The sequence below is a fragment of the Sarcophilus harrisii genome, chromosome 2, assembly GCF_902635505.1.
Source record: "Sarcophilus harrisii chromosome 2, mSarHar1.11, whole genome shotgun sequence".
In the NCBI taxonomy this organism is placed as follows: Eukaryota; Metazoa; Chordata; class Mammalia; order Dasyuromorphia; family Dasyuridae; genus Sarcophilus; species Sarcophilus harrisii.
Window position 1 is genome coordinate 379,639,952 of NC_045427.1, and position 24,371 is coordinate 379,664,322.

A 24,371-nucleotide genomic window follows, 5' to 3' on the forward strand; every position below is an offset into this window, starting at 1 on the left:
GCATAATGAGGATAGAAGGGGGAACAAAAATAAAATGATTTCTGTTTTCAAAAAATTTAGTGGAGGATGCCACACATAAACAAATAACTAAAATACACAATGGGGAGTAGTAGAAGTAAAGAAAGGATGCAGCAGAGAAGGCAACCTAGGGATTTTTAAGAAGAGAGAAAAGACTTTTAACTGGGAGGATCAGGTTTAGTTAAATAAAGGAAGTAGCACTTGAACTGCACCTTGAAAGAAGGTTTATGATTCAGAAATTCAGAGATGAGGAGGAATTCTGACTATGAGAGAACACTTTGCAGATGCATGGAAGCAAGAAAATGGCGGAAATAACTAGTGTTCTAGTCTAGCTAGAATGTAGAGTTCTTAAGAGGAAGTAAAAAGGGAGTATTAAGACTAGAAAGATAGATGAAGCCAGATCAAGAATTTGTATTTTATCTTACAGATACTAAAAAGCCACTAAATATTTTTTTGTAAAGAAGAAAGCAATATTGTCAGGCATGTATCTTAAAAAGATAATTTTATATGAAGGATAGATTGGAGAGGGAGACACTGAAAGCAGAGAAATCAATTAGGATGCCATAGCAACAATCCAGACAGGTGGTGAAAAGGACCCAAACTAGTGTCATGGTCGTGAGGGGATGAACTGTTAAAAGAGATTCCTGTGGAAGTGGAATTGATAGGATTTACCAAATGATGTGTTATGAAGATTGAGAGGGAAGAGTAAATGATGATCAGAGGTTTTGAGCGTGGCTGATAAGGAGAATGATGGTATCCTCAAAGAAATGGGCAGTATTTGGAAGAATATTGGAAATGAGCAGTTCAGTTTGGGACAAGTTAAATTTGAAGTGCCAGTTGGACATTCTAGGACATTCAGTAGCGATATCTAACAGGCAGTTAGAAATGTGGAGTCAGAATTCAGGAGAAGGAGAGTCATTAAAACTTAAAACTGGGGCCAGCTAAAGACCTTCCTTAAAAAAGCCAAGGTATCCCACTGAATCCAGGCCACCCACAATCATCCTGATCTATATCTCAACCCTAAAGTCAGATGGCTTTGGAGGGGAAACTGAGGCTGAAGACTTTGCACAGCCCACTAAGAGTCATCAACATCAGGTAATCATTGAACCCATAGGAACCTATGTCATAATCAAGGGAATGAATGGGTAGATAAATGAATCAGAGGAAAAAAGCATTTATTAAGTGCATACTATATGCTAAATTTTGTACAAAGTTCAGGGGATACAAATAAAAACAAGACACCTTAACTTCAAGAGACTTAAATCCTAATCGGTGAGCAATTCTCAGGACCTCTTACATTCTAAAAAATTATTGAAAATCTCTTAAGTGCTTATGTTTATGTGGGTTATATCTATCAACATTTACTGTTAGAAATTAAAACAGATATGTTTAAATATTAATTTACTAATTCACTTAAAATAATAATAATAAAACCCTATCATATTAATATTTTTAATGAAAATTGTTTTTTCCAAAACAAAAAATTTAGAGACAAGAGTGTCATTTTAATATATATTTGCAAATCTTTTATGACTAGCTTAATAGAAGACAAATGGCGTCTTAGAGGCTTTTGCTTTCAGTCTTTTGCAATATACTGTTTTAGTTAAAATGTATAAAGACAATTCAGTCTCACAAAGATTGTTGAGAAAGGGAAGAGTATTTTAATAAGCAAATAACATCTTATCATTATTTCATAATAATGAAATACATATTGCCTGAAAGTCCATAAACCACATTTTGAAAACAATTCTAATTCATGACACATATTTGTTTACTAAGGTGCAGTTAGAGGTGGAGGCTGGGGAATAAGTACATGGCATAGAGATGATTAGGAAGTGGTTTGATGGACCTGAGACAAGGCAAAGTAACAAAGAGAACCCCTAGAGAGATCATAGGGACTGAAGAGGTCATCTAATTTAACTCTGTCATCTTATTGAGGTGAGAGAAGTTGTGATTTTTCTCAAGTGAGAAGTTGACTTTGATCACAGTTCCTTTTCCTCAGGTCCAGAACTCTTCCAAAGATGAATAATAATCCCAAAAAAGGACCCTCAGAAGGTCATAGAATCCAGGGTTGGAAAGTATCCAGAAAAAGGGGGAGGAGGGTGATCAATCATGTCAAAGCTGTAGAAAAGTCAAAAAGGATGACTGAGAGAAGGCCACAGGACTTATTAATTAATAATTGACAACCACTGAAAAGATAATTTTAGTAAAGGAGTGGGGTAAAAAGCTAGGTTGCACCTGGGGGTGAGAAGTGAGTAAGTAATGAGGAAATAGAAGTAACAATTCTTCATCATTCTTTCTAAGAGTTTGAATAGAAAATGTAGTAAAAGTGAATGGCATGGTCAAAGGAAGTTTTGGGAACAATAGAAGAGATCTTAAAATGGCTATTACTGTTGGAGAATGGAAACAGAAAGTAAAGAAGTTGTTGGAGAGTGGGATGATTAATGAAACAGGGTGCCAAAGGAGGCAATAAAGAATAGAATCAGAGGCAAAAGCAGAGGGATTGATCTTGTCAAAGAGAAGGACCATCTCATTCTATGAGACTAGAGCTGAGGAAGGGAGAAAAGGTGAAGATATAAAAAGGTTCTGAGGTATAGAGCAAGGGAGATGGAGAAATTCATGATGGATAGCCTCAATTTTCTCTGTAAAAAAAAGAAAGCAAGGCTATTTACTGGGTTTCAGAGAGAAGAGAGAGGTAAGGGTGAGAGGTAGCATTTACACTTTGAGAAATGAAAGAAGTTTAGAATAGATGCTGTTCAAAGCAGTATAGTCAATAAGAGATTTTAGAAATAATTGAGATCCTCAAGTACGAGAGCAAACAATGAGTCTTTGAACTAAATGAAGGAAAAATGGAAAGGGACCTGCATGTCAGTAGATGGCAGCAGCAAGTACTTGGGCAGGTTGATAAAAGATAAAATAAATTGTCCTTCAAAGAAGGATAGATTCCTGAGGGACAGTGGCAGGAAGGTTTAAAATAGTAATAAGAAGAAAAGCTAGCAGTTATATAGTGCTTTAAAGTTTGCAACATCCTTTATAAATATCTCATTTTATCCTTACAACAATCCTGGGGAAGCATTATTAATATTCCTATTTTGTATATGAAGAAACTGAGGCAGGCAGAGGTCAAAGGACTTACCCAGGGTCACATAGCTAGAACTTATGTGTTTGAATCTGGATTTGAACTCGAGTCTTTCTGACTTGAGATATCCAGCACTATGCCATACAACTGTATTATCAGTAGTGGAAATGGGGAGGAAGGAATATACCAACTTGTCCTCCTGGTCAAATAGGAGGAAATGAGAAAAGGAGCACTCAGCATTGGAGCTAGTGGCAAAAAATGAGTTGCTTTCCCAAAAAAGGCAAGTCACATAAGTCCCAGAAAAAGGAGAGTGTGAAAGGAAGTGATCTAGGGAGAAAAAGAATGGAAAGTATCATTAGAACTAAGCCTTGAAAAGAACTAGGCTCTGTGAGCGTACAGGTTATGAGTGTCTTTTAAGCCCTGAAGATAACCTAAGCAAAGACATGGAAACAAGAGATGGAATATTATGTATCACTTTTTGTATCACTCTTCTACTCGTGTGTGTTGCTTTTGCTATTTAAATGTGAGCTCCTTGAAAGTGAGAACAGGTCCTACCTTTCTATTTGTATCCCCAGTGTTTAGCATTGCTTTGCACATAGTAAGTGTTTAATAAATACTTCATTCTTTCCTTTCTCCCTTCCTCTTTTCTTTTCTTCCTTCCTTCCTTTCTTTCTTTCTCCCTTCTTCCTTTCTTCTTTCATGTATAAGATACAAGTAAATCAGTTTGGCTGGAGTGTATGAAAAGAAACAATATAACCTGGAAAGATAAAAAGCTGAATAAGAGCTTATAACCAGAGGGATCCTATTTTATCTTATAGACAATAGAGAACTATTGAATATTCTTTTTTAATAGCTTTTTATTTTCAAAATATTTGTAAAGATAGTTTTCAACATTCACTCCTGCAAAAACCTTGTGTTGCAAATTTTTCTCCCTCCCTTCTTCCACTCCCTTCCCTAGACAGCAAATAACTCAATATATGTTAAACATATGCAGTTCTTCTATACATATTTTCACATTTATCATGCTGCACAAGAAAAATCAAATGAAAAAGGAAAACAATGAGAAAGAATAAAAAACCAAAGCAAAGAAAAAAAGGTGAAAATACTGTGTTGTCATCCACATTCATTCCCCACAGTCACCACCGAGAATTCTTAAGCAAGAAATGATATATTCAGACTTTTGCTGTTTAGAGGAAGCCCATGATCCAGTGGATGGAGTGCTAAGTCTGTGGATGGAGTGCTAAGTGTGGAGTCAAAGACCTGAGTTGAAATCCAACCTCAGATATTTACTAGCTATGTGGCCTTGGTCAAGTAATGTAAGCTGTGTGCCTTAGTTTCTTCAACTATAAAATGGTAATAATAATAATAATACCTACCTCGCTAGAGTGTTGAAAGGATGAAATGAGATAATCTTTACATAAATATATAGCATAGGTCCTGGAACATAGTAGGTAGTATCTAAATGATTATTCCCTTTAGGACTCTCAAGGGATCATTTCATTTTTGCTTTTTATTCCAATGCTTATTGACTGGTGGATTAGGGGGAAGGAAGAGATGTTTTAAAAACAAGGTGAACAAGCAGGGCCAAGAGATCATTATATATTTCAACAACAATACTATATGATGACCAATTCTGATGGACTTGGCCATCTTCAGCAAGGAGATCAACCAAATCAGTTCCAATGGAGCAGTAATGAACTGAACCAGCTACGCCCAGAGAAAGAACTCTGGGAGATGACTAAGAACCATTACATTGAATTCCCAATCCCCATATTTTTGCCCACCTGCATTTTTGATTTCCTTCACAGGCTAATTGTACAATATTTCAGAGTCTGATTCTTTTTGTACAGCAAAATAACGGTTTGGTCATGTATACTTATTGTGTATCTAATTTATATTTTAATATATTTAACATCTACTGGTCATCCTGCCATCTGGGGGAGGGGGTGGGGGGTAAGAGGTGAAAAATTGGAACAAGAGGTTTGGCAATTGTTAATGCTGTAAAGTTACCCATACATATAACCTGTAAATAAAAGGCTATTAAATAAAAAAAAGGTGAACAATAAATAAGGAAGCTCTTACAGTGTTATAGATGAGAAATGATGAAGACCTGAACAAGTAAAGAAAAGGCAGGGGAGGTAGATTTGAATAAAAAATTATGGAGGTAGGATCAACAATATTTGGAAATTGTTAGAATACAAAGAATCAGGAAGAGTGAGGAAGATTACAAAGTTGTATGGACCAGGATGACTGGAATGATGGTATTTCCCTTGACAAAAATAGGGAAATTAAGAGAATGAATGGATTTTAGGAGAAAGACAATGAGTTCCCTTTTGAACATAATGAATTTGAGATGCCAATGAAACATCCCTATGGGGACTGGAGCTCAGGAGAAAAAGATAAGGACTTTGTAGAATTGGGAATATGTAGATTTGGGAGTCATTTGAATAGACATAATAACTAAAGTCATGCAAGATGAAATCATAGTCAAAGGAAGAGGGAACAAGATGCAATCTTGGGGAATGCTCAGGAGCTTGGAAATGGATGATAATATAGAACAGACTGAACAGGATATCACATGGGTAAAAGGAGAATCAGAAAAGTATCATAAAATCCAAGTAGGAGAGAATGTTCAGAAGGAGGATGTAATCTACAATAGCAAAGGATAAAAAGAGGCCTGGAAGGAAGAAGGCAGAAGAGTCAGTGAGATTTAACAATTAAAAATTAACTTTAGAAAGTAACTTTGGAAAGAATAGCTTCATTAAGTGACCCTCAGTTTTAAACGATTCATAGTTGCCTGGCAGTGATTTGGTAGGGTAGGGTAGGATAGCTTGAATAAAATGAGAAGAGAGATTTTTTAGATACTATTGTACAGAATATAGATATACACACATACACAATGCACATAGATGTATACATAAATATGTAATTTGATAAGCCCTGCTCTTCATATGGTCCAAGTTCAGTCATAAGGACTTCTCAATAATAATTATTCTGTGGCTCATTTTCCCCCTCCCAGAAGTCTTCATAGAAACATCAAAATCTTATCTGTTTTACAAGGATGCAGCACCCTACAAACATCTGAGGCAGCCCCCAAGGAATTATCAGTATATGTCTATTAAAAGGTGTCTTGTTTCAGTGTTTGTCCTTTGTTCTTGAAGAGGACCATGACATCAGGGAAGTGATACTATAACAAGCAAGTTGGATTTAAGTGAGGGAAGACTGTGCAAGGTCACCTGTGCAAGAGTCATCTGGGGTCAAGTGGCCAGATATAGAGCAGGAGGAATGGAGATGGCCCTGGATGCAGAAGGAGCCCTTGGCCTTTTTTAAGCTAAAGACTTTAGAAGGGTTTCCGTTTAACTGAAGCAATGCCCATTCAGTGATTAAAGCTAGGTAAGAAATGAGACAAAGCAACAAGAAGGGACTACCATCAATAATCCAGTTACCAAGGAAATTTATAATAGTTCTCTTTATAGGATGTGCTGTTCCTCCCCAAACCTCTCCTCTGGAATTTAATTACATAAGCCTAGCAAAACTTGGACTAACTGCTCAGTTCCCCACCTCCTACACTTGTCCTAGGACCAATCTAGTTTCAGATTTCCTCTTCCTTCTTTCTTGAATCCTTTACTCTCACATCTACTGCCCTTGTCCCAGCTCAAGGCTGCCACTACCATCACCATCTTTCAGCATGGTCCTGTAGATATCAGCTTGACTCAGGAAATCCTCATTTTGTCCAGCGTTTTTGGTGCCTTGATCTATCTTCCATGAGACTCTTCGTGCTAGTAGCCCCTATTCATAACTTTTTATGCACCTGAGTTTCAGGATTTTCTTTCATCCTGTGTATAGAGAAAGGGCCCGAGGATTTCCCAGGTTGCCTTAGAAATGGTTAATTCTTTAATCCTGAATGCTTTTTGCATATGCTTTTTATCTACATACACATATGTGCACATACATGGACACACACACACCCCAACACATGCACATTCATCACCACCAGTTCTGGTTCTTTGAAAGCTTTCAAAGAAAGCTTTTATTGCCCAAGACTTAACAATGTGACCTTAAGCAAGTCATTTACTTCTTAGGAATAAGTTATAATGCTTTATCTGAGTCACTTAACTTCATATCAATATGAGGATTGAAAAGGTTTTTCCTAATCCTAAAAACAGATGTTAATGTTTAGGAATAGGGCTTCAAAAGAAAAGGCAGAGTGATACCTAAGATAAACCCTCAACCATAAATCTCTAATTTTCTCAAAAAACTAACCCTGATAGCTTTAAAGATTTCAGATTTAATGCCTTTCCTCTGCTTAATTTGGGACCTCTCTTTAAAAAAAGAAATATCTGAATCTCTCAGGACTTTAGTCCAGAAAAGGCCACTTCTACAAAATGAAACTTCTCATCCATATTTGGAAGAAATATATACCTGTCAGAGGTAAATCCCCAAGCCCAAAACCAGTAGCTAAAAAGTGACCAACCTATTGTCGGGATTGGTAGAGAAGGAACTTTTTGAAGATGAGTTATAAACAGCAAGATGTCAGCCTTAGCCAGGACTATAGCATTCAGTGTGACCCATCTGAGGGAGAAAGAGGCAGTAGCTAGCCTTTGAATAAAATTTGTAGCCAAGGCCCTAATATTGAAAGATGAGGAAAATGAAAATAAAAGGAAGATCTATAAAAGGAATTGAAAAAGTCTTCATAAACCATCGTAAAATCCAGTTGACCTCTTGTTATCTTCACTGATTTCTTCCCAGTCACAGTGAAACTGGAATAGGAAGTTATGCTGGAGATTAGAACCTTGAAATAGATGAGTATTAATGAACAAAATAAAGCTCTGCATATGAAAACTGAAACACTGAAAACATACAAACAGTTGCTAATTAAGTAACCGCTATTTAGCTGATAAATTAATCAGGGTCATAGAAAAGTTGTAAGGGTTAGGGATGGAGTACAGAGGAATGACAGTAGCTGTGATATATTCATCATTTTAAATCATTCCCTCCCTCTTTTCCCTCCCCCTCTTCCTTAAGCTTTGCCAAGTCTGAATTTCACAGAGCCAAAACCAAGCCCTGCCCCATGTCCCTCATTAATGAATGCAATAAGACTTCATCATAAAATTATCTGGATATCTAGGATTATGAAATCCAACTGACAAAATCCTAGGAACAGGTGAAACCTTTCTATCCCAGGCCTGGTGGATAAAGAAACCTTTTCTTCAAAAACCCAGAAGATGGGCTTTGATCCTCTGAAGCCTTTCTTGTTCTTCTGGGAAACTTATAATCTTTAAATTGTCTCTCCATTTCCTGTGTTTGAAATTAGTGGGAGGTTTTTTCCCTGCGTGGGAATCACATGTTCTTTTAATGTTTATTTTTTGTGTCAATCATTATAGTCTGTCCTTCACTTTTTGTATATTTTCATTCTCTATCAAAAAAAAAAGAAATAATTCAATAATAATTCAAAAGGGGTATTCATGTTTTTTAAAAAATAAGAAAAATAGTCTCTTTCTTATCTACCTTATACATTGCTATTTGACAGATATTTGTATTTATATGTATGTACACATGTATATGGTATTCGTATATATGTCTTCTGTTTCTTTGGCTAGGTTTGCTCCTTCAGATTTAATTTTTTCTACTCTGTGGATTATTTTTGCTGTGCCAGCCATAAATTCTGCTTTCATAACTCTTATTTCTCTTGTAAGCTATTCAGGAATATCTAGCTGTGGTTCCATATTCTCTTGGGAATCCACAATGTCCTCTGCTTCATCAGATATTGATTCATTTTCCTATGCTTTGCAATATTTATTCATGAATGTCTGGCATGTTTAACTGATCTGGAGGCCACTTTTCCTGTTGTTATTAATATTTTCCCTATTGTTTTGTCTATATATATATTCAAGCTTTAAGTCAGTTTTTTTAAAACCAAGATTTTCAGTAATTTCTTTTTTTTCCCTCTTATTACTCATTTTTTGACTCTTTCCCATTTTATTGCTGTTTCCCTGGGTACTGAACCTCAAAATTCTATTGGCCTTCTCTCAAATGAAGGTTTTCATATTTTATTGGCCTTGATGTCTGCTACAGATGTTGTCTTAGGAGACAGAACAGTTCCCTGCTGGATGGATACTTTCCCTTTCTTACCCATAGGCTTACCTATGGATCACTTTGCATACCTCAGTTTTCCATAATAATGTAGAGCACAGAAGTCCCAGTCAGAGTAAACTTCGGTCTTTTGGTTTTTTTGTAGCACTGGAAGGTATGGAAGACATAGCTAAATTCTGTTGCAAACCCATGGATTAACTTGTACAGTCGTACCAAAGGGACTGCCAGTGGAGGAAGGAATACTGAGTAAACTGGGCTAGGAATTAGTTTTTTCTGCTGTTAGTTCAGGAGTTATTTTTGTTTTTGTTTTACCTCTTTAGAGTTCTCAAACAGGGTTATTACTGCTTGCAGCAATCCTCAATACAACCCAAACTAAATTAAAATATGATTGGGAAATACTTAACAAAATAATTTAAAATGCAAAGAACACAGATAATATTAACATACCATATTCTAAGTCAGTATGTAGTCCACAAGAGTCTTTGAATGGTCTGGTGGTCCTATTTCATTTTGAATGTGATAACACAATCAGAGTATAGAGACAGCTGAAATTACATTATCACTTGTGTATAATTCCTATTATGGAGAGGCTTGAGAGGCTGTCAGGAGTGAAAAAAGTGTCCATCTTATTCTTCTTATGATCCCTGAAGCCTTTTTAATTATCTCAGGTCTCTTTCCCCCGTGTTCTGAATTCTTATAGTTTTGGAGTTATTCCTCCAGGATGTTGTCTTATAATAGTTTTATTTACTTACCTTAGTCATTCTTTTTGTTTATAAGGGACTACTGTATATTCTTCTCTTCTTTTTTCTTGAAAATACCTAAGCTAGGCACACAGTAGGCATTCTCTTAATGCTTTCTTTGTTGAAATAAGTGACATATTGATGGGGAGAGAACTATTGGATATTATTGTTATCCAGCCTCATTTTGTGAGTAAAATGACACCAAAGCTCTGAGAAGGAAAACACTGGAGAGAGGGGATGGAGAGAACATAATTAGAAATGCAAAAAGACAAATAATAAAAAAGAAGACAAGCTTGGTTAATGGAAATTCAACATTCCAGAAGCCTTAATACCAATAATAATTCAAAGGAGAGATTCATTTTTTTAAAAAAATAGGAAAAAATAATCTTTTTTTGTCTACCTTACACATTGCTGTTTGACAGATATTTGTATCTATATGTGTATATATATATATATATATATATATATATATATATATGGTATGCATATAGATGTATATATTATACATAAATTTATATGTATTTTAAATATGCATATTTTATATATTATAAATGTTTGTGTTATATGAGTGCTAGTACTTGGGGGAGGTTCTTTTCTTTTTAAAAAAATTATTTTTAATTTATGTAATAAAGAAGCATTTCCATAACATAGTACAAGATGATTGCACATAAAACTGCAAATCTATTATATACATTTTGCTATTCCTTTTAAATATACAACAAAATTATCATGTGCTTTTCTCCTTTTCTCTCTCCCCCAATACCTCTACCAGTGGCTACCATTAGATCCAAATAGGGGTGTGTGTGTGTGTGTGTGTGTGTATGTGCAAGTATACATATGTACATATGTAAAATTATTCTATACATCTAATTACCAGTCTTTTCGGTAGATGCAGATAGCATTTTTCTTCATATGTTTTTAATAGTTAATATGGGTATTTATAATACTCAAAATAGCTTATTCACTCAAAATAATTCTTAAAATAATAATAGCTTTACTGTATATGATGTTTCTTGATTCTGTTCATTTTACTCTTTGCTTATTTTGTGAGGTCCCTCCACGTTTTTAAAATCATTGAGCTTATCATTACATCACAATCATGTACTACAACATGGTCAGCCATTCCCAACTGATGGGCATCCTTGCAATTTTCAGTTTTTTTTCATCACAGAGTTGCTATATATATTTTAGAACATATAGGTTCTTTTCTTTTTTCCCTAATTATCTTTGGAAATATACCAAGTAATGGTATTGCTGGATCAAAAGGTACAAGTAATTTAATAACTCTTTGGGCATAATTTCAGATTGCGCTCTAAAATGTTTGAATCATTTCACAATTCTATCAACAATGAATTAGTGTCCCAATTTTTCCACTTCCTTTACAATATTTGTAACTTTCCCCTTTTATCATTTTAGTCAAACTCTGGTAGATGTAAAATGATATTCCAAGGTTGTTTTAATTTGCATTCTCTAATCAATAGTGATTTGGAACATTTTTTTTATCTGACTATAAATGGTCTTGATTTCTTCATTAGTAAACTGTATCCTTTGACCATTTATCAATTGGAGAATGACTCATCTTCTTATAAATTTGATAGAGTTCTTTACATATTTTAGATATGAGATCTTTATCTAATAACTGTCTATAAAAAAATTTCCCCAATTTTCTGCTTCTGCTCTTGTTTACATTTGTTTTATCTGTACACATTTTTTCATTTTGTGTAATCAAAATTATCCATTTAAATCTAACTTTACTCTATATCTCTTGTATATCATAAATTATCCACCTAAAAGTAACCATAAGTAATATGTTCCATGTTCTTCTAATTTTTTGTAAAATCTCTCTTTATATCTAGATCATTTTGGCCTTGTCTTGGTAAACGGTGTAATTGAAAAATTTGCTACTCAGTCATGTTCAATTCTTACTGATTATATTTGGTGTTTTCTTGACAAAGATACTGAGTTGTTTGTCATTTCCTTCTCCAGCTCATTTTACAGATAAGGAAACTGAGGCAAAAGGGTTAAGTGATTTACACAGGGTCACACAGCTAGTATCTGAGATCAGATTTGAATTCAGGATGATGACTCTTCTTAATTCTAAGCCCAGTGCTTTGTCCACTGTGCCATTTAGTTGCCCTTACTGGTTTATGCTCCCTGCCAAAAACAACAGGTACAACAATAATAGCACATATTGATATATACACCCTGACGTTGCAGGCATGAGAAACAAGGTATCACAGCATGAATTGAAGGGCACAGTGGGAGGAGGTCATTTTAGCAAGTTGAAAGGCTCCCTCATCCTTTGATTCTGGAATGGGGAAAAAGATGGAGTGAAGGAAGTTTTCAATGGCTTTGAGTTTATTTCAGAAAGGATTTGAAAGAACTCATGATAGATAGTATCAGTCTTCTTAAGAATCCAAATTATCTACCAAGAGAATAGCATTGGGAACTGGAGGAAAAAGGTTTTCAAAATCTACATTTTTTTTTTTACAAAATTAAAGGAGACCAAAGAGACCATCTAGTCCAACCCATACCTGAAAAAATAACTCCTTCTCAACAAAAAGGTGCCTGGAGGCAGATATATAGCACAATAGGTAGAGTACCCTGGAGTCTGGAGGATCTGAGTTCAAATCCAACTTCAGATACTTATTATCTGTGTGAGCTTAAGGCAAATATCTCAAACTTCATTGTCTACAAGAGCAAAAAACAACAACTAGTTGTCCAGCCTTTGTTTGGAAGCCTCAATTAAGGGGAAAGCCTATTAACTCCCAAGGTACCTCATATCACTTTGGAATACCTCTAATTGTTAGGAAGTTTTTCCTTAGTCCAAACCTTAATTTGGATCTTTGGTTCACCCCATTGTTTCTGTTTCTGCCTTCTGGGCCCAAGTCAAATAAGTCTAATCTAAGCCCCAAATAGAATCTAAATTCTACAGGTTTATTACTCTTATAAACAGAAGTTCCTTATAGCTACTTTGTTGGGTATGAGAAAGAATTAGAAATCCCTAATGGTAGCCACATAATAAAGGCCTGGTTGGAGTTAGGTTGGATGAAATCTAGCCTATAGTTTCACAACTTCTTCTAAGATTATTTAGAGGCAGCAGTTCAGGAGTAAAAATAGAGATGGCAGATATAAATGATGGCCCAGGGTTAGACATTAGAAAGAATAATAAAAGGGGGAACAAAAGGGGAAAGGATTCAAGGGTAAAGAGCAGGCCCTTGATGGAATGGTTTATTACAGTATCATTTTCTTTCTGTGCATCTTCCTTTGAATTTAAGCTCAGGAAGTCACCACCACCACCATACTGCTCACTCCTTACCCCACTTTCCTAGGGGAATGGTACTTATAATGAATGAGAACTTCCGAGATAGGGTGAGCATGGAATTGTTGCATGATCAGAGACTGCCAGTTTGGGGGATGGCTTTGAATAAAAAAGGTGAGAAACAGGAGCCTACTAATAGCACACAGAAAATATAGTTGCATCGCAAGCTACAAGGGGTACCATCAATAGATACTTTCCTTAAGACCTACTAGTGACTTAATGTGACCTTGCAAGAAAGCATAAATATAAGCATTATCAGTCAGTTGCTTTTGCCTCCATAAGGATAACTGTGACTTGAAGTGTGAGGGTTATAAATGAAACTCCCATGTGTCCTGACCAGGAAGCCAGCATTTACAATCTCTATCCTATCAACCTCTCTGTGGGTGCTGTTGAATGTCAGTCTACTTTGGACACAGCAGGCTCTTTATCTCTAAAAGAGTACACTGTGCTGAAAGTAAAAAGATTCGCACAGAAGTTGGACCAGTTTTTATGGCTTCAATTTTGGGGTGATATACTCTGCGGTTGGCAGTACTGGGCTATAGAACTACTGGGTCCCATCCTTCAGAAAAAGCCACAGAACACCAAAACAAAAATAGTCCCAGCAAGGAGCCTCATATCCCTGTACAAGGGCTCAGCGGGCGAAAGCTGAGTCTTTTTTTTTTATTTGCCCAAGGTCACACAGCTAGGAAGTGTTAAGTGTCTGAGATCAGATTTGAACTCGGGTCCTCCTGACTTCAGAGCTTGTGCTCTAACCATTGCACCACTTTGATACCCCCAAGCTAAATTTTTTTTAGAAGGAAATTTAGTCATGGAGTCAAAAGCTGATCTTAGAATGTCCCAAAGATGGAAGCCTCCGTGTTTAACCCTAGTCCAACATAATCACATTCATACAATCCTTTCCTGAGATCTCCTCCTCCAATCATTCCACAATAGGAGTTCTTCTTAATCCTTTTTGTGTCATAGACCCAATTTGATAAATTTGAAAGCTAATAATCTTTTTTTAATATTTTAATATTTTGAAATACACAAAATAAAGTACTTAGAGTTATAAAGGAAGCCAATTATTTTGGAGTATGATTATCAACATTAAAAAAAAAAAAAACTACTATTTCATAGGCCTCAGGGTAAAAACCATCAAGATTTTAATCTCTCTCCGCCTACAGTACCCTAGAAATGTTTCCCCACTATATACTAGCTGAGGATCTATTAGACACCTGGTCCAATAAGTTGGACATTTTTGTTTTAGCCCCCTCTAATCTAATATCAAGAATAAAGCTATAGGTTAGAAAAATTCTAAGCCATTCTTCAATTTTTAGGAATGAAAAGTTCTCCCTTTTCTAACCCTCTTTCCTTTCCTTACCCCACCCTGAAAAACCTGACACTAAATACCTTCTGAGAAATTGCACCTCTATCTCTTAATTACTCATTCTGTTTTTCCTCTATTAACAGCCATAAAGTACACTATGGAGTAAATGTTCTAGGTATCATATTTTCTTCTATAATTTTATTTTTTCTTAACTATTTTAACACCAAAGTATGGAGAGCAAAGCATGAGTTATTCAATAGCTTGTGAATTTAGGATATATCTTCTCCTCAGACAACTTCTATAGTTATCAGTGCCTACAGAGGCTTGGAAAGATTTGTGAATAGTAGCTAACCCAACTATTTATTTTCATCAAACTTGATTTAATTAAACACAAGTTTCATGGTGTTCAACTGCTCTTGCCAAAACCTTCAGAAGTTCAGAATTTGATCTTTTGACCAGTAATGCCTATAGTGGAAAACTCACACAGATGAGGAAGAAAAATTTCATCCATAAAATCAACATCAGAGGGGTGCAGAATCTGCAAAGGTATCTGCTAATAACAAGCAGAATGAAAAGTCATCTTTACATCATTGCATTATCTATGTCCTTTAGCTCTTCTGATGGATGTTTTATGAGTTCTGCTTGAGAGGCCGCATCCTGACAGTTCACAATGTCCTGCTTCATTGGGAAAGATAGATTAGTTCCTTTTCTCAGACAATGTTTTTACTCTCGGGCAAACAAACATCACTTGTCTGCTCCTTGCTCATAAAGAACAAGGAGGGGGAGGCTGAGGAAGGGGATAGCTTGAGAACTCTACTGGCACTGAGACAGACACTGATAGGAAGAGTGATCAATGTGGCAGCTTTGAGGGTAATGACCTCATCTGGAAGTTGTCTCTTCCAAAGGAGATAAAAAAAAAAGAAAAAAGAGAAAGAATGAACTTTATACTTTGCTTGTTGCTCAAGCTACTGTCTATAAAGCTAGTGATAACTGCAGTCATAGCAAGCAGTGTGAATATAATAATAGCTTAAATTTATGCAGAATTTTTCTTCTGAGGACTTCAAAACTGCTTCCTTTGAACAGCTTCACTTGTCACTGTTAACAGTGAGATCAAGAAAAGGAGATATTAATATCATGAAACTATACAACACATCCTGAGCCAGAAGTCAGAAGTCCTGGGTTCTAGCACCAGTTAGTGATTTGAGTCTTGCATTACTTAACTGGAAAATGAATGCTCTGGATATTTTTTCTTTCCTTCCTTCCTTTCTTCCTTCCTTTTTTTCCCCCTCCTCCTCTTCTTGTTCTTGTTTCTTGTTGTTGTTTCTTCTTCTCCTTCTCCTCCTTCCTTTTCTCCTTCTTCTTCTCCTTCTTCTTATCCTATCTCTTCCTTCCTCCTTCCCTCCCCTTCCTCCCTCTTTCTCTTCTTCTTCACACCTCCTCCTCCTCCTCTTTGTGCCTCCTCCTCCTTCCTCTTCTTCTTCTTCTTTCTTTCCCTCTCTATCTCTCTCCCTCTTTCCCCACCTCTCATTTCTTCTTCCCCCATTTCCATTTGAACCCATTATTTCAAAATCTGCCTCAGACACTTAGTATCTTGTGACCTTGAGCAAGTCATTTAAACTATCTCAACATCAGTTTCCTCCTCAGTAAAATTGGGTTAATAATAAATCTGACTTGCAGAATTGTTGTAAAGATCAAATGATATAATATTGGTATAATATAATATTGGCCACTACTATTATTCGTCATAGTAGGGAGCTTCCAGTGAAGAACTTCCACCAGTGTAGATTAGCCCCTCTCTGCAAATTATAATCCTTACAAGTTGCCAGGGGCATCAAGTGCCCCAATGATTTGTCCAGGTTCATATGGCTAAGTATGTCAGAAATGAAACTTGAATCTAGGTCTGTTCTATACTCAAGGCCAATTCTCCAAAACACCATGCTGCCACTCTACTCTGGATTGTTAGCTGAACTGAAGTGAAGGGAATTTTCTAGTGAAGTATATTCTTGGATGGGCTCCATATTCCCACAATGCCTTGGAATAATTTTGATCAAATTCTCTTAACTTCTCCAGATTGGCTAAAGTATATACCTCAGTCTTGTAGAAAATCTGTCCATCTATCCATCCATCCATCAAAGATCATCTATTAAACATCTGTTATATGTCAAGGACTATGTAAGGACTATGTATATTGGTTATCCAGATATGATAACAAAAGTCCTTTTATGTCTCTTACCTTTTATTGGAAGAAACTATACATATATATATATATATATATATACATGTAAATAAATACAAATAAAATGTCCTTCAAAATTCACCTCATTCATAAGTACAAATAAAATGTCCTTCAAAATTCACTTCAATCGATCAACAAATATTTAAGTGCCTACTGTGTGCTAGCACCGAGAATATGAAGAAAAGAAATAGCATGAACTTGGCGAAGGAAATACAGTATAAATATGCATATATATACGTACACGTATACACTAACACACACACACACATACACAAAAGATACAAGGAAATACAAAGTAATTTGAGGAGGAAGGAGAGGCACTAGCACCTTGGAAGTATCAGGAAAGGGAACATGTAGGAAGTAGCACTTCATCTGATATTTTTAAAGGAAATTAGGGATCCTAAGAGGCAAAAATGAAGAAGTTCATTTCATTTCATTTCAGACATGGGGGAATAATAGCCTGTGTACAGAGGTGGTAGATGGGATATGTAGGACAGTTTGTCTGGATAACAGGATGTGTGAAGGTAAATAATGTGTGTATGAACTGGGGGAAAGGCAGTCTGGAGCCAGATTGCAAAGCACTTTTTAAATAGGGGAGAGATAAAGTCAGACCAAATCACTCTGGCAGCCATGCAGACAGATTTGGAGAAGAGGAGAAAATGAGGCAGGGAGACCAGTTAGGAACTTATTGCAATGTTCCAGGTACAAGATGATGAGTTTCTGAAATAGAGTTTTGTGAATGAAAAGGAAAATATATGAGAGATGTGGAGTAGGTAGAGTGGATAAGACTTGCCAACTGGATATGGGAGGTAAGAGAAAGTCCAAGATGACTGAGGCTGCAAGGCTGGATGCCTGGGAATGTTGGTGTTGTCATTAGGGTTTGAATGGAAAGATAATGAGTTCTACTTTAGATGTGTTAGTGGGACATCCTATTGAAATGTTCAGTAAGGTGGAGCTATGTGACTTTGAGCAGGTCATTTAACTTCTGTTTGCCTCAATTTTTCAGCTGTAAAATTAGCTGAAGAAAGAAATGGAAAATGACTAGTATCTCTGCCAGGAAAACTCCAAGTGGGATCATGAAGAGTAGGAGAGGACTGAAATTGCTGAATAGTTTGAATCAAACACTTTCTGGGCAGGAAATGTCTTTGCTTTTGTATTTTTATCTTCGGGGTCTAGTACATAATAATTGCTTAATAAATACTTTTTAAAAATTTATTCAAGGGTAGTCCATAAGCCAATTTGTAGAGTATTTCAAAAGTCAGGCTGAGAAGTTTTATGTGGGATCATAGAATGTTAGGTATAGAAGGGACCTTGCAGATCATCATCAAATCTAATACCCTTTTACAGATGAAATTAGAGTATAAAGGTTAAATGACTAGTTTAAGACTATTAAGGGAGTTGATGACAGAAATAGTCTTAGAAGTCAATCTTCCAGATCCAATTTCTTTACAAATACACCAAAAACTATGAAAAACAAAATGCTATAAAAATCCAGTTATTAAGTTCTCCTTCTGCATCTCCACCTCCTGGCTTCCCAAACTTCCTTCAGGTAGCTACAAAAATTGGAAAACTTTTTCCAATTGCTCTCAATTCCAGTCTCTTTCCTCTGTTTATCTTTTCCTATCTTTCCTATATATGGATTATTTGTGCATATTCGTTAGCTTGTTATCTCCTTCATTTAGATTTTGAGCTTCCTGATGGTAAAATGATTGTCTTTTGTGTCTGTTTCTATAGCCAGTGCTTAGCATAGTGCTTGCACATAGTATGTATATGATAAATATTTGTTCTTGGCACATAGTAGGTACTTAATAATAGATGTTCAGTGATTGAACTTTGTCCTAGATTACTCAGGCCATAGGAACTTGGAACCTGGAACCAGAACTGACTTTATAGGATAGGTTGGTCCAATAATCTTATTCATTTACTAATAAAGGTTAGTTATCTTGACTCCAGGTGATAGGAAACAATTTGAAGACTTGTTTTCATTCAAAAGTCAAAGTTTCATTTTTTGTCTTTCTCTCCTTACTATATCTGCAATTATTATTCTCTGTTTCTTTCATGTATCTCTGATCCTCTGAGTCCTTTCTTCATCTGTCTTTATGCTTTTGGTTTCCTCCATCTCCTAATTCTGAATGTCTTCGCTATATATTGTCTCTGTCTCTGCTTCTTTCTCTCTTTGTGTCTCTGTTTCTCCATGTCTGTCTCTGTCTCTCCTTGTCCCTTTCTGTCTCTGTCTCTATCTCTCTTTTTCTGTGTCTTTGTCTGTGTCTCTGTGTGTGTATGTCTCTGTCTCTGTCTTAGTATATATGTGTCTGTCTCTCTCTGTCTCTGCTTTTGATTCTCTCTGTCTCTCTCTGTCTCTGTCTCTCTGTCTCTGTCTCTCTCTGTCTCTGTCTATCTGTCTCTCTCTCTCTCGGTGTGTGTGTGTGTATATCTCTCTCTGTCTTTGTGTGTGTGTGTGTGTATCTGTCTCTTTCTGTGTCTCTGTTTATCTTTCTGTGTCTCTGTTTCTCTATCTTTCTGTGTCTCTGCCTCTGTCTTTCTCTCTTTGTGTCTCTGTTTCTCTCTGCCTCTGTCTGTCTCTCTGTTTCTGTCTGTGTGTATCTCTCTCTCTGTCTCTCTGTGTGTCTCTGCCTCTCTCTGTGTTTTCGTCTGTATCTGTGTCTGTCTGTCTGTCTGTGTCTCTCTGTTTCTCTCTGTCTCTGTGTCTCTCTGTGTATCTGTCTCTATGTCTCTCTGTGTATCTCTGTCTCTGTGTGTGTGTCTATCTCTCTGTCTTTCTGTCTTTGTCTCTCTCTGTCTCTGTCTCTCCCTGTGTCTGTCTCTGTGTGTTTCTCTGTCTCTTTCCTCTCTCTGTTTCTGCCTATCTCCCCTTTCCCCATCTCTTTTCTCTCCTCTATCTCTGTTCTCTCTCTCCTCCATCCCCATCTCTCTTTGCTCTTTGTCTTTCTGTGTCTCTCCCCCTTGCCTTCTCCCTTTTCATCTCCTTTTTCTCCTCTTCCTCATTCTTTTTCTTCTCTTGTTCCTCCTCCCCTCTGTCTCTGTCTAATCTCTTTTTTCCTCTCCCCTCCTACTTGTCATCTCCTTCCTTCTCTCACATACATAGAAACACAGAGACACAAATTAGACATTTTTCCTTTCTTCCCAATGTTCGTTTGTTCACAGATACACACAGTTACTCCCTCTTAGGTTCCATGCAGAAATTTGGCTCCATACCCACAGACTACCTTTTAGCAAGCAGGAATAGCAGGCAGGACAAAACATGGGATAAAATCTACATCTGTGTACTGCAATGGTTCCCTCCTTGTTAGGGTGACTAGCAATGTTTATGGATTGAAGGGATTTTCAACTCAAACCTAACATTTGAAAGTCATGGCTGTTAAATGAAGTTTATCCTGTTTAATCAGTTTTCCAGCAATCTCCACCAACACCAGATTAGTTGTCCATTTAATAAGATGCTCCCTTGGCATCTCTCCCAAACATAGCAGGGCCTTATCTGGCCACGCTGTGGGTAAGCAGAGCAGCTAGCTAGCTGCTCAGCCTAAAGCCACCTCCTTTTTGTACTTTACATTTTGAGAAAACCGGTTTGACAATATTTGACTGCAAACCTTAGAACAGCACTGCACAATGGAAAAAATGTCCAGATGAGAGAAGGTAGAGTGGTTTCTGGCTAGATAACTTGATAAAAGATGAACAGAGTTGTTCCAAAATTCACAATACATGCATGGAATAGATGTGTGCATATATACATATATATACACACATGTAATCATAGTCATATAGATTTTCTCATACCCAGACAGCATAGTGAAAAAGTACTGGGTTAAGGGTCAGAAGATGTGATTACAAGATCTCAGTTTGACCTCTCATTATCTATGTGACAAATAACTTTACTTCTCTGAGCCTCAGTTTCCCCAAATGTAAAATGAAAGGGGTTAGAGGGGATGATTTCTAAAGACATCTCCAGTCTAATCCTTTGAAACTGTTGTTGAAATTCTCACAGAGGACATACATGCACATTGTACCTATCATCTCGGAGACAGATAGCTCTATAGTAATAAATGCATAAATATGTGTGGCAGTCCTAAGCAGACACATGGAATAAGTATGAAAACTCAAATTACCATAGGGCAGTTTGTCCAGGGCCCTTGCCAATAATTTGTACCTGCCAGATGTTTCCACAGGTTTTCAGAAGAAAGTCATTGTGTTAGATTTTTCCAGGCTCTCAAGCCCCCCACCATTCTCAGAGGGAATTCAGGGCTCAGTACTAAGAAGGCCACTCTTCAAAATGACATGAGTTGCTACTGAGGGTTCCTCCCCACAGAGAGGTGTTTCATCTGAAAAGGGCGTCACTGTTTCTTTCAGGTGTGTCATTGCAAGTGTTCCAACTTCCAAAGAAAAATATTGTGCTCATCTGATTAATCCTCTGCTCTCTTCTGTGTGTGTGTGTGTGTGTGTGTGTGTGTACTACAGGTCAGCACTTATTACAACACGCCTGGATCCCGCTCTGCGGCAATCGTCAACCTACCCTATTCCCAGCAACATATACCAACTAATATGTAAGTAAGAATGTAATATCCTCCGCTTTTTGGTTTGTTGTTTTGTTTTGGGTTTTTTTTTTTTTTTTGAATGAGAAAAGACCTGGAAAGGTCAACCACCTCATGTCTCACCCTTAGCTCTTCCAAGGATCCTAACAAAACAACCCAAAAAACCCCCATTTCTATTTCAAATATAGTGCTCTCAAACTATCCCAGGAAATAACTAGAAGTGGACAGAATGACACAATGAGAAAAGTGCTCGATTTTAATTGAGAGGGCTTGCCTTAATATCCTGATTCTGCTATTTATTACTAAAGTTATCTTAGGCAAGTCATTTAATCTCCCAGGCCTCAGTTTTTTCATTTGTAAAATGAGGAGGTTGGTATAAATCAGGGCTTCTTAAACTTTTTCCACTCATGACCCCTTTTTCACCCCAAATTTTTTTACATGAGCCCGTTTATAAGCATATAAAATAGGTAAATAAATAAAATATTTACTAATAATAAATCAATTTCATGACCCTGAACCTCAGTTCAGGTTATGCAACCTCAACAACCCAAATTTTAAGAAACTTTAGTACAGATTACCTCTGTGATCCTTCCAGCTCAAGTTCTCAAGTGCTATAAATTCTACTTGTCTTTAAAATTTCAGACATTTCATTGCACAGTTTTCCTTAATAGCATTTTACAGTTTCTCATAACCGGGGATGTGCTGATAAATGTTTAATAACTAGCTTTTGAAAATATATGTGTGTGTACATATATATACATATATATGTACACACACATACAAAACATTTTTAAGTTTAATTTACATTATAACATTTAATCCATCACTTTCTTAATTCTAGTCAGTAATTAAGATAATAGCAAGCAAACAAAACAATATAAGCCCTGATTTATATCACACTTGATTTTTGCAATATAAATACTCAGACTGAACATTTAACAATTAGCTAATCACAAGCCAGTTCAAACTGTCTCCAGCAAACCACTGCTGTCACTCTTAAAATCAAGACACTAGTTCAGGACCATATTGAGGACTATTTTGTCAGGTATTTTGTAGAGGGAATCCTTTTTCAAATACAGACATTAGCTAGATACCAGGAAAAAATAATTAGCTCTGGCAATCATAGAACCTGAATTCAAATCCCGTCTCTGAGGATTAGGAACTATGTGATTTTGAGCAAATCACAACTTAAAACTTAACTTAAACTCCCCTTGGCCCAGTCTCCGAATCTGTAAAATGAAATGATCGAATTAAGTATCCCTCATGATTCTCTCTAGCTTTAGATCTCTATGACCCTGTGAACTTTTGAGCTTCTTTCCAGTTCTGGGATTTCCTAATTCTAAGTTCTTTTTTTTTTTTTTTTTTGATGTGTTATAAATCCATTCCCTTTTGTCCCATCCACTGTGCAGGTGGAGAATAATATTTTTTAAATGATATTAACTCACATTGGTCTAAGACCTTTTTTGAAGTATACAAAACATTTTCCCTACAACAATCTTGTAAGATAGAAGTAATGCAGGTAAGTTGGAGAATGTTGCTACTCACTTTGTTTTAGAACTAAAAACATATAATATTCTTCCCCCTGCCAGGTCTTCTTTTTTCTCTGCTCTGTCAATCTAATTCCTTTGGTCTTTCCTCTTAAGAAAAAAGTACATTCACTGTCATTTTTCAAATAGAAAGTGTCAAATTAAGAAATCTTCATTCTGATCTCTGCTTGGATGTCAGGTCCCATGCCCTTATCCAAGATGATCCTTGGTCATTATTTTGAAGGGACAGAGGATGAGTTCCAGCAAGTCGATTTTACTATCTCCATTCTCCTCACCAGGGTTCCTCCTGTTTCCCCAGGTTTGTTGCTGTGCATTCTTATTCAGCCAAAGGACCAGATGAATTAGACCTTCAAAAAGGAGAGGGCATCCGGGTCATTGGAAAGTACCACGAGGGCTGGCTTAAGGGTGTGTCCCTGGTCACTGGAAGAGTTGGGATATTCCCAAAAGACTATGTTGTTCCCATTTTCAGGTTTGTTTCATTATGGTTAGAAATGTGGGGAGGTCAAGTCTATTCCAACAATCTGATAATAATAATGCTAACAGAACTCCATGGCAGAAAAAAGCTACTTCTATCTAAAAAACTTGCTCTGTTAATTGATTACATGATTTATTTATTAATAGGTCCTTCAATTACATATTTATTAAGTGCCTACTATGTTCAGAACACTATTTAGCATCAGAGTACTAAAGTGAAAAACAATACAGCCTGTGTCTTCCTTTAATTGGTGGGGCTCCCAAATGGGTAGAAGATAGAATGTGAACAAGGCAAAGAAAAGAACCAGATAAAAGTTATGTAACTCAAGATATCACAGAATTATAGATTTAGAGCTGAAAGGATCATTAAGTCCAATCCCCATCTTTTACAGATGATGACACTAAAGATCAGAATGTTTAAATGGCTCGCCCAAAGTCGCACAGATAATATGTTCCTAGAAGCCGAGCGGGGATCCAACTCGGCTCCTTTGACTCTAAATCCAGCATTTTTTCCCACTGTATCACACTTCATATCTCATCCAATGTGGTTAGGCATCATGGAAATTTTCCATTGGAAGAAAAATAAAATAATGGCTAACATTTCTATGATATTTAAAGGTTCACCAAGCACTTTATATACGTTATTTGAGCCTCATGACAACTCTGTAGGTAAATATTATAAGTATTATTAAATTTCTATTTCACAGATGAAGAAATTGTAGCTCAGAGAAGTTAAATAATGGTAATTAAAGTGATGATAATTATCAAGTAATGATAATCACATAGTTTATAAGTGTGGGAAGTGAGATTTATAGTCCAGCTTTCCTGACTCAAGCTATACCTCACTGGTTCCCCAAAAACATATTTAAAAATTTCCCAGGATGCCAGGGCGCTAGCTAGAGTTTCCAGAAATTCACACCACTCTTTATTCTTCTATGTCAAGAAAAAAATATGTATTCTCAAGCCTCCTTCTGGAGTCATCCCATAATAACCATTTTTTCCAGCTTGC

General features: G+C 36.4%; 1 protein-coding gene across 4 annotated transcripts in view; it reads left to right on the forward strand.

Moving 5' to 3' along the window:
- The window catches only part of SH3RF2 (SH3 domain containing ring finger 2), a 160,484-nt gene that overhangs the window by 100,872 nt on the left and 35,241 nt on the right, over positions 1-24,371 (forward strand). For all 4 annotated transcript variants that reach the window (XR_004232130.1, XM_031953477.1, XM_003756699.3 and 1 more), the window contains 2 exons: positions 21,268-21,353; positions 23,187-23,357. Coding sequence is in view for 3 of the 4 variants with exons in the window: in XM_031953477.1 (XP_031809337.1) it covers positions 21,268-21,353; positions 23,187-23,357 (257 nt within the window). In the remaining variant the exon portion in view is untranslated. The remainder of the gene's footprint in view (positions 1-21,267; positions 21,354-23,186; positions 23,358-24,371) is intronic.